Source organism: Carlito syrichta, unplaced genomic scaffold, assembly GCF_000164805.1.
Source record: "Carlito syrichta isolate Samal-C Ts95f unplaced genomic scaffold, Tarsius_syrichta-2.0.1 Scaffold120755, whole genome shotgun sequence".
In the NCBI taxonomy this organism is placed as follows: domain Eukaryota; kingdom Metazoa; phylum Chordata; class Mammalia; order Primates; family Tarsiidae; genus Carlito; species Carlito syrichta.
Window position 1 is genome coordinate 88,835 of NW_007064851.1, and position 10,642 is coordinate 99,476.

Consider the following 10,642-nt stretch of genomic DNA (forward strand, 5'->3'; position numbering starts at 1 on the left):
ATTCCCCTCCCCACCCCACACCTCTCTGTCCCCCACGCTCCGGCGCCACTCCACTCACTGGGACTCTGGCCTTCCGGTGTGCGCTGGTGACAAAGCCCTTCATAGGTGACGAAGTAGATTCCCAAGGTGGGGGTGTCCCTCAGCGTCAGGGCCCAGGCCCCTCGGAAGAGCCCCCGGGGTCCCTCCTCCCGGAAGACGGAGGCCGCACAGTGCACGGGCCCCCGGTACCGGGGCGGGGAGCTCCGGGGCTGGGCCCTCGGCTCTGTCTGGTTCTGTAGCCGGACTTTGATGAGGTCAAAAGGGGCCAGGCAGAAGGCCTGTCGGGAAGAGACATCAAGGCCCTGGGTGGGGCTTTGGGCTAGGAACTGTCCCCTTATGCGAAGAGGAAGGAGGGGTCAGCGTCGCCAGCACCCACTGCCAGTTCTCAGCCTCCCACACGCACGGCTGGGGATGGCCTGGGATGTCGACGTGCAGGGGGGACAGGCCACCTCCCGGCCTCAGGTCCCTCACAGTAGTACTGCCCCTCCTTGTGCAACAGCACCCACCTTGCTTGGCAGGCAGCAGGCACTCAGGGACAACCCTGGATTCTTTTTCCAGGAGGGAGGGAGGCTCTGGCCTCCCCAAAACCAGGGTGGGCATGCATGTGCAGTGACTGGGGTTCAATGAAGGATTCGGTCTGCGACCACAACGGCAAAGAACTGACCCCCTACCCAGGGTGAAGGAGGTCACCTCCTTGGTGCTGTTCTAATGACAAGACTCAGCTCCATAGATTCTCACCCCTCCACCTCATGCATGACACCCCTCAGAGGCCCTGGGAGCAAGCACTGAGCTAACCCTTTTTTTTTCCTGGGTCGAGGCCTCACTCTGTTGCCCAGGCTGGAGTGCAGTGGCGCGATTATGGCTTACTGTAGCCTCGATCTCCTGGGCTCAGGTGATCCTTCCACCTCAGCCTCCCAGGTAGCTGGAACTACAGTCATGTGCCACCATGCCTATTAATTTTTTTTTTTAAGAGATGGGGGTCTTGCTATGTTGCCCAGGCTAGCCTTGAACTCCTGGGCTCAAGCAGTCCTCCCACTTCAAAGTGCTGGGATAATGATGATAATGATTATTATTATTATTTGAGTCGGAGTCTCACTGTCACCCAGGCTGGAGTGCAGTGGCACACTCACGACCACCATATCCTCGACCTGCTGGGCTCAGGCAATCCTTCTGCCTCAGCCTTCCAAATAGCTGGAACCACAGGGCATGCGCTACCATGCCTGGCTAATTTTTTGACTTATTGTAGAGACGAGGGCTCACCAAGTTGCCCAGGCTGGTCTTGAACCCCCGGACTCAGGCAATTTTTGTCTCAGTCTCCCAAAGTGCTGGGATCATAGGCTTGAGCCACCATGCCCAGCAGTGCTGGGATTACAAGCATGATCCACTGTGCCTGGCCTGGGCTAGCCTTTGTGCCTCTAGAAAACCCCCTACCACTAATGTCCCAACAAAGAGTCTTCTGAGTGAGGTGACAGGTGGGATTGGGCAGGTCTTAGAACTCTTAGCATTGGCAGAAGCTGACGGGACACAGATTTGGGATGAAATTGGGACAGGGCCCTGGGTGAGGGTCAGTACTGGCAGATGTGGAGGGAGATGGAGTTAAGGTTTAGCTCAGGGAAGCAACTAGGTCAAGAGAGGAAATTGAAGTCCGGGTGAGAATCTGGCTCCTCGCCCCACTGGGGCGGGGGCTGGTGTGTGTATTTTTTGCTTCAGTTTTTTTTTTGTTTTTTGTTTTTGGCAAGTTCCATGAGCTTAGTCCCTCAGCCCCAGAGATGGCTGATGGTGGAAGGGCCGATGGTCACCTCTTGTGGTGGCCTTTGGGGTGTGGCAGGCGATGGTTTCATTTGTTGACTTCCACCCCAGCATGGAAAGTAGTAAGTTGCGGACTATCCCATGCAAGGTGGGCCCAGAGCCAGCTGGCAGGACTGGACCAAGGGTTTCTCCAGAGGGCTGCTGGTTGAGCTCTGGGCTCCTGAGGGCTGATGGGAGGCTGGGGCCAAAGACAAGGTGGCAGGCCATGCCCTTGGGGGTGGCAGAGTGCCAGACACTATGTCCCTGTTGTTCAAGGTCAGCCTCAACCAAGCCCAGAGCAACGTCTGTGCCCATCAGAGAGTGTCAATCTCTGCCTCTTCCCCACAGCTTCACATTCAAGCGCATTTTTTTTTGAATCGGGGTCTCACTCTGTCACCCAAGCTGGAGTGCAGTGACACGATCATGGCTCACCGCAGCCCTGACCTCCTCGGCTCAGGCGATCCTTCTGCCTCGGCCTCCTGAGTAGCTGGGACTATAGGCACGCGCGACCATGCCTAGCTAATTTTTTTTTATGTTTTGTGGAGACAGGGTCTATGTTGCCCAGGCTGGTCTCAAACTCCTGGGCTCAAGCAATCCTCCTGCCTCGGCCTTCCAAAGTGCTAGGATTACAGGTGTGAGCCACTGCGCCCAGCCTCAAATGTATTTTTGCTCCTAGACTCTGGTAAACTGAAGCCACAGGGTTGATGGCAAACTCAGGCTCCAGATGGCTCCCTGGCCCAGTCCCCATGAGTGGCCTTGGCAGTCTCTGCTTCCCAAAGAGCTAGAGGGGAGGGCGACTTAGGAACTGGCCCTGGCGGGGATTAATTCAGGCCACTTCACCTAGGGTCTCGGCTCTCTGCCTTGGTTTGGTGGGGTGCAGGTCTCAGGAAATATGGAGGCATGTTCCCCAACAAGAATAAAAGTCAGGACCTTCAGGGGGGTCTCATTAATCATTAATTCATTTGCATGAGCAACCTGACTTTGTCCTCTGACCTCTCCCTCTGCCCCATGAAGTGTGTCGGGGCGTCAGGGCACATGCCCAGCAAGGGGTGACGCAGGTGCCCAGCTGGGGTGCAGGAGGGAGCCATGCATGTGTCCCTCTGCCACCCTTCCTCAAAAGCCCGGGCACTGCCACGCTTAGAATCAAGACCAAAACTAAATGATTGGAGTGACTCAATGATTGACTTCATCAATACCCTGGGCCTCTCCCAGCATAAGTTGTGGACTGGGGACTCAGGTGAGGCTCCCAGGTGGTGGACACCTAGGCACTGCAGGCAGAAGGCAGAGCTGGGTGGGGCAGGGTGAGTGCCGACCCCGTCAGGGCCAGGCCGGAGGGGCTGGGCTCACAGCTCTGCGGGGACTGGGAGTTCTCTGGGTCAAAGGTAGCCCTGGGGAGTGGGCTTCCCACAGCTCTGAGGCTGGCAGACCCCTCTAGAGCGGGCAAGCCCTGCCAGCCAGAGACTGGGGCATGGGCTGCTTCTCCAGGCGTCCTCTCGGCACTGTCTCCCTCAGCACCTCCTGCAGCTCTCTCTGCCTCCCCCCTCCTTCTCCACAGCCCCCCACCCAGGCCTGTGGCCTGGAGGGCCACAGCAAGGTCAGGCCAGGTCCCTGGAGCAGCGTCGCCCTCGGGAAGGCCTGCCCATCCACAGCTGTGGGTCACCAGAGGGGACCGAGAGGGAACAGGTTGGGCTGACATCCTGTGTCACCTGCGTGTGCTCCATGCTGCCTCTCACCTGCAGGAACCCCCCAGTGCAGCCTGCTATGAAGACATGTGTGTAGCTGGGCGGCTGGGCCCGCCGCTCCTGGTGGGAGGTGGCCGTAAGCACCAGTAGGGCGTTGCTGTAGACCCCAAACAGGACGGAGTTGACCACGGCTATGCTTGCGATGGGGAAGCTCATGCCCTTGAAGAAGCCCAGGAGCTGCAGGACACACAGTGACACCAGAGGAGGCATGCAGGCCTCCCCTTTGTCCTTCTCAGCCCTGGCAGGGCCATGTCTGGCTGGACACCACTCCCAAGCCCTGCCACTGGGAGGGCAGACGGGCTGAGGCTGGGAGGCCTTGGCTCCACCCTTGGGGTGCTACGCTACCACCCAGTCCCCCCAGGGGCCCCAGGTCTTCTCTCCTCTGAGGCAGAGCCCTGCCTGGGGGGAGAAGGGGGCTGGGACAGACCGCCCAGAGGCCTCCACCCTAAAGACAGGGCCACTCACCGACTCATGGCGGTAAGTCTTGACCATGCAATCGATGATGCCCTGGTACCTGGTCTGGGTCTGCAGCCTCACCTGGACAGGAAGGACAGAGCAGGCCGGTGGCAGGGTGGGCAGCCCAGCCCTTCCCTCTGGCCCCTGGAGCAGGATGCCAGCAGGCAGGAGAGGCAGGACGGGCCTCCGTTACCAGGCCTGACGCCAGGGCGCACAGACATTTGGGTCAGGTGAGATCTTTCATTTCTCTGGTACCTCCCGCAGACTCACCTTTACAGTGTCAAAGGGATGCCCCAGCACCAAGCCCAGAGCTCCTGTGGTGACAAGAAGGTGCTGTGAGGGAGGGCCCTCGGGCCAGGCCCGGGAAGCAAGTCTGAGCCTAGAGGAAAGAGGGGTTCAGGCAGGAGGAAGGAGAGCAGGGCCTTCCCAGACACCTTCCTGGCAGGCGCTCCCAGCCCCGCTCCGCACCAGGCACTGGGCTAGGAAGCACTGGGACAAGGGAGTGAGACCCCCGCCTGAAGACAAGCACTCAGGAAGGAAGAGCCAATCACAGGCGCCTGTGCCCTCAGCGGGGACCAACACCGAGGGCCCCCTGCTTGTGACGCGTGGGAGTCTGGTCAGATCTCCCATGCTCCCGCCTTCCGGCCAGCTTTATTCCTTCCCTCCCTCAACTCATAAAGGCCGGGTGCAGTGGCTCACGCCTGTAATCCTGGCACTTTGGGAGGCAGAGGTGAGAGGATTGCCTGAGCCCAGGGGTTCCAGACCAGCCTGGGCAAACTGACAAGACCTCATCTCTACAAGAAATCAAAAAATTAGCCTGTAGTTCCAGCTACTTGGAAGTCTGAAGCGGAAGGATCGCCTGAGCCCAGCTGGTCGAGGCTGTGGTGGCCGTAAGCATGTCACTGTACTCCAGCCTGGGTGACGGAGTGAGACTCTGACTCAGAAAAAAAAAAAACATCTCATAGTGTTGTCACCTTGACCCAGAGCTGGCCCTGCCACCAGCTGGCACTACAGTGCTGGAGGGCCCTTATAGGAGTCCTGCTGGCTCCCGAGGGGGTTCTCCCATTCCCCCCCGAGTCTCGCCCTCCACGGCAGAGGCTGGTTCTGGAACTGGGGTGGTGGCATCCCCAGGAGGTGGATTCAGAATGTCCCCTCTTTCTCCTGAGATGAATGTCACTCAGAAGCCTGGGGGAGCCCACAGACACAGCAGGACCTAGGGCCCAGGAGGGCTAACGTTGCCAGGCAGGGCAGAGGCCCGAAGGGTACTCAGACCAGTAGGTGAGGTCAAAGGTGAACTCCCTCTCTGAGCCCCACAGGGTGGGCTGGAGCGTGGAGCTCTAGGCTCAGGGTGCTCATGTGACTTCCCACCCTCAGCAGGTGTCAGGCGGTGTGGCCTCGGGTGGCAGAAATGGCACCTCCCACCTGTGCTTTCTCTCCTCTCCCTGTCGGCCACTCCTAGGAGGCCCTGGGGACAGCTGGCTCTGGGACACTCCCGGGGAACCCGGACTTTGGCCTCGGCACCTCCTGGGTCACCCATTTTCCCCAGGAAGTGATCTACCGTTGGGTGTGATGTGACAGAAGGAAGAAAATGTCTCACCAGAGATCCAGCCAGCCACAAACTCCTCCACGGGCATTGTCTGGGCTCACGGGAACTGGCAAGAGAAGACAAGGAAGTCGAATGCCATCCTCCCCTCCCCCAAGCTGATAACCTCCCACTAATGTTTAACCCTGGCTGGAGGGTGAGAAGTGGCCTGGTGCCCAGTTCAGGCAGCCGGGCCAGGGGACCGAGCCAATTCCGGCGACCCTGACCGCCTGGAGGAGGTGTGTGGAGTAGGGACCTCACAGGCCAGGGTGACGGACCCATGGGGGGCCTGATCCCCCAGCCTGGGTAATGACAGCCTTGCTGCGGGGCTGGGGATGGCAGCCAAGTCCCAGTCCCTGGGTCGGGCCCCTCCAGGGCTGCCTTGGTCAGAAAGGGACAAGGCCCGGCCTGCCCAGCCTAGCCCAGTTCCACTCCCATTCATGTCCACGGAAGCACAGGCCACCGCCTCCCACCCACAGACAGGGAGGCCCGATGACGACAGGCCACGGCCACCAGGGGGCAGGGCCAGCCCGCAGTTGCCAGCCACGTGGCAGGGTGGGAGCCACCCAAGGGGAATGCTCCCAGGAGTGACTCACCAGCCCGGCTGTCCTCTCCAGGGTTGTTTACAACTGACTCCCTGGTGTGAGTCAGAAACACAGCCTCCCTGGGCCTCCCCTTTCCCAGGGGAGAGACGAGGGTTTTGATCCCATAAAGATTTGCTGGAGTCCGCCTGCCACGGCCCACCCGGCCGAGTCAAAACCCAAATCCTTTCTGGGCTCCGCGAGCTGCAGGGCACTGCCCGTTCTCTGACTCGGTGCCCAGACACCCACCCCCTTGCTCGCTCTACTGCAGCCACTCTGGCCTCCGGACTCGTCTTCAGACGGGCTCCTGCCTCTAGTCTTTACCCTCCCTGGCTGTTCTCTCTTCCTGGATACCCCTGTGGGCCCTCGCCCACCTCAAGCCTGGGTTCCCAAGTCACCTCCTCGGATCAGCCTACCCAATCACCTTGTGGAACGCTGCAGTCCGCCCCGCCCCCAGCAGTAGACTTCCTTGCCTCTCTGGTTCTTCTCGTCTTTCTACATCATGCTCAACACCCCAGACTCCGGATGTAACTTGCTGTCTGTCTAGACGGGCAGGGATCTCTGGTTGTTTTGTTCACGAACGTATCTCCTTAGAGCAGTGGGTGGTACCGATGGGCATTCCATAAAGATTGAGTGAACGAATGATGGGAAAGGTCAGGGACCAGCCTCAGCGGCCAACCCTGAGGCTCCAGTGCTCAGTCTGCATCACCACGGGGACCCTAGAAGACATAAAGGCCTGGCCGGTGCGGTGGCTCACGCCTATAATCCCAGCACTTTGGGAGGCCGAGGCAAGAGGATTGCCTGAGCCCAAGGGCTCAAGATCAGCCTGGGCAACTTGGCGAGACCTCATCTCTACAATGAATCAAAACATTAAGCCGGGCTCGGTGGCTCAGCCTGTAATCCCGCGCCTTGGGAGGCTGAGGTGAGTGGATTGCCTGAGCTCGCGGGTTCGAGATCAGCCTGGGCAACTTGGTGAAACCTCATCTCTACGATAAATCAAAAAATTAGCCGGGCGTGGTAGCGCACGCCTATAGTTCCAGCTACAGCTGTCCTCTGGGATGACTTCTGGTTCTTTTAACTCTGGAAGGCGCTGGAAAGGGTAAACTGAGCCAAGGTGGGCCAGTGCCGTGGGAATAATGCAAGGTCGCAACAAGGAAGAAAGTAGGAAAAACTAAAGATTATTATTCACCTTTTTTTTTCCTGTTGCCCAGGCTGGAGTGCAGTGGCATGCTCATGGCCATCACAGCATCGACTGGCTGGGCTCAGGCGATCCTTCCGCCTCAGCCTTCCAAGTAGCTGGAATCACAGGCTTGTGCTACCACGTCTGGCTAATTTTTTGATCTATTGTAGAAATGAGGTCTCGCCAAGTTGCTGAGGCTGGTCTCAAACCCTTGAGCTCAGGCAATCCCCTCACCTCGGCCTCCCAAAGTGCTGGGATTACAGCCTTGAGCCATCGCACCCGGCCTGACTTCACTTTTCACAGACGGACAAGGGGCCAACACTCCAAGGCAAGTGTGGAGGGGCAGGCTAAAGACTAGGAATATTTGGCTGGGCTTGGTGGCTCAGCCTGTAATCCCAGCACTTTGGGAGGCCGAGGCAAGTGGCTTGCCTGAGCCCGCAGTTTCGAGACCAGCCTGGGCCACCTGGCGAGACCTCGTCTGTACAAAAAACCAAAAAATTAGCCGGGTGTGGTGGCGTGCACCTGTAGTTCCGGCTACTTGGAAGGCTGAGGTGGAAGGGTCATCTGAGCCCAGCAGGTCGAGGCTGCATGGTGGCTGAGAACGTGCCATTGCACTCCAGTCTGGGCCAGGGAATGAGACTCCAACTCAAAAAAAAAAAAAAAAGACTAGGACTATTTAAGGCTCTAAAGCAAACCGGTAAAGCTAAGGGGCGTAACTTCGGAGGAGGTTTGGGTCACAGGGAGTGTCCAAAATTTTATTTTTTGGTTTTTATAGCAGTCACATAAATTACATATCTTGATATTGCCAGGCATCAGTGTTCCATGACCTCAGGAGGTTAGCTGGGGTAGTCACAGTCGGGTAATAACAATATATCAGTAAGCATGGCTCCCGGTAGTGTCCCGAAGGTCGTCGTCATAGGCAGCTGATAACAAAGTATTAATTCAAATGACTAACAAAAAAATAAATTGTTACCAGCCGGGCTCGGTGGCTCAGCCTGTAATCCCGCGCCTTTGGGAGGCTGAGGTGAGTGGATTGCCTGAGCCCGCGGGTTCGAGACCCGCCTGGGCAGCGAGACCTCATCTCTACAATAAAACAAAAAATTAGCTGGGCGTGGTAGCACGCGCCTGTAATTCCGGCTACTTGGAAGGCTGAGGCGGAAGGATCGCCGGAGCCCAGCGGGTTGAGGCTGCGGTGGCCGGGAGCGGCCACTGCACTCCAGTCTGGGCGACAGAGTGAGACTCCAACTCAAAAAAATAAAAATAAATAAATAAATAAATTGTTAGCAAGCAGGACATGCTCAAGGGGTTCCACATAATCACTAATTTCTAAGACTAAAACATTCTGGATTTGGAGTTCATCATACTCAGTGATATATCACAGAAACAAAGAACAGAGTTCCATATGTTCTCACTCATAAGCAGAGCTTAAACAATTAGAATGCTATAAGAAAGCGATTGGTATCAGTGGGAAACGGTCAGGGGAGGGGGGGTGGGACTGGCAGTTGAGGGAAACTGCTAGGGGAGGGAGGGGCATACCTCATCAAAAACGGCCGAGCTTGGTGGCTCAGCCTGTAATCCCGTGCTTTGGGAGGCTGAGGTGAGTGAATTGCCTGAGCCCGCGGGCTCAAGACCCACCTGGACAACTTGGCGAGACCTCGTCTCTACAATAAATCAAAACATTAAGCCGGACTCGGTGGCTCAGCCTGTAATCCCGCACCTTGGGAGGCTGAGGTGAGTGGATTGCCTGAGCTCGCGGGTTCGAAACCAGCCTGGGCAACTTGGTGAGACCTCATCTCTACAATAAATCAAAAAATCAGCCAGGCGTGGTAATGCACGCCTATAGTTCCAGCTACTTGGAAGGCTGAGGCGGAAGGATGGCCGGAGCCCAGCAGGTCGAGGCTGCGGTGGCCGGGAGCGTGCCACTGTACTCCAGTCTGGATGACAGAGACTCCAACTTAAAAAAAAAAAAGGGTGCCTGCATGATCAATGTTTATAAACTTAACCCTGAATTGTACCCCACATCTTTATAATAAAAAATTTTTATTTAATTAATTAATTTATTTATTTATTATTTTTTGAGTTGGAGTCTCACTCTGTCACCCAGACTGGAGTGCAGTGGCCGCTCCCGGCCACCGCATCCTCGACCTGCTGGGCTCCGGCCATCCTTCCGCCTCAGCCTTCCAAGTAGCTGGAACTACAGGCGCGCGCTACCACGCCCGGCTGATATTTTGATTTATTGTAGAGATGAGGTCTCGCCAAGTCGCCCAGGTGGGTCTCGAACCCGTGGGCTCAGGCAATCTACTCACCTCAGCCTCCCAAAGTGCTGGGATGACAAGCTGAGCTATCGAGCCCGGCTAACAAAAATTTTTTAAAAATAAAAATAAAACATTCTTTTCATTAATGATTACATGGCAAAAAACATATGGGGTGTCCAGGCTGTTTAGCAAGGGAATTTCAAAGAGTGAGGCCTAAGCAAAATGGCTGTGCTGTCCTAAAATGGCTACATTCAACTAAAGATACTCTAAACTTTAGAGGTTTCCTCCTTTCTGTCGCCATGGACCTGTTTTTCTCCCTGAGTTATACACCTCAGGCACACCCACGCTGGCATTGCCAGGACATGTCGGTGAAGGCCCCTGGGGATGAGATTTCACACCTTCCTCTTTGGGGCCTCAAAGCCTCTTCCCAGCCTGGGGTGTTCCCAGGTTAAGGTCTCCAAGGTGTGCGGTGAGATAGCCAGGTTTCACGTGACTGCTCCCTGGAAAAACTGAGTCGCCTGGGTTTCTGACATAGACTCATAATTTAAGAGTGGGAAGGGCCCTGGTGGGTCATCGAGTTCAACCTCCTCGTTCTACAGATGAGGAAACTGAGGCCCAGAGGGGAAGGGGCATGTCTGGATGAGCCTTGGCCAGGATCCAGTCTCCAGGACAGCCAAGAGCCCCCCCTTCAGGGGGATGCTGCAGTACAGACTGTCGCCGCCTGCGTCACCTTTACCCAGAGCATCGGGGGTCCCTGATATGTCCCGGGAAGCGTGTCCCTCTTACTGGTGGGGGGCCTGGTCCCAAGTGTCAGAGCTGGTGCCCCGACCCCAAAGATTTTCTTGAATCTCTGCCACACTCTGTTACGAGCCAGCGGTCGAGGCCTCTGTGACGGGCATCAAGCCCTCGGTCATCTGGGTGGGCGCTGGGGCTCATTCGTGGCGCGGCCAGCCCCCGGACGAGACCAGACACGTGGGACGCGCGCCCAGGGCTTCCGAGCATGCGCGGGCCCGCGGGGG

General features: G+C 57.2%; 1 protein-coding gene across 1 annotated transcript in view; it reads right to left on the minus strand.

The window, feature by feature from the left end:
• Positions 1-5,708, minus strand: part of SLC25A45 (solute carrier family 25 member 45) — an 18,804-nt gene extending 13,096 nt beyond the window's left edge. Inside the window, exons 1-5 of the mRNA XM_008048181.1 lie at positions 5,623-5,708; positions 4,296-4,339; positions 4,035-4,106; positions 3,561-3,746; positions 59-317 (exon numbers count right to left, since the gene is read on the minus strand). Coding sequence (XP_008046372.1) covers positions 59-317; positions 3,561-3,746; positions 4,035-4,106; positions 4,296-4,339; positions 5,623-5,659 — 598 coding nt within the window. The 5' untranslated portion in view covers positions 5,660-5,708. The remainder of the gene's footprint in view (positions 1-58; positions 318-3,560; positions 3,747-4,034; positions 4,107-4,295; positions 4,340-5,622) is intronic.
• Positions 5,709-10,642: the final 4,934 nt, after the last annotated feature.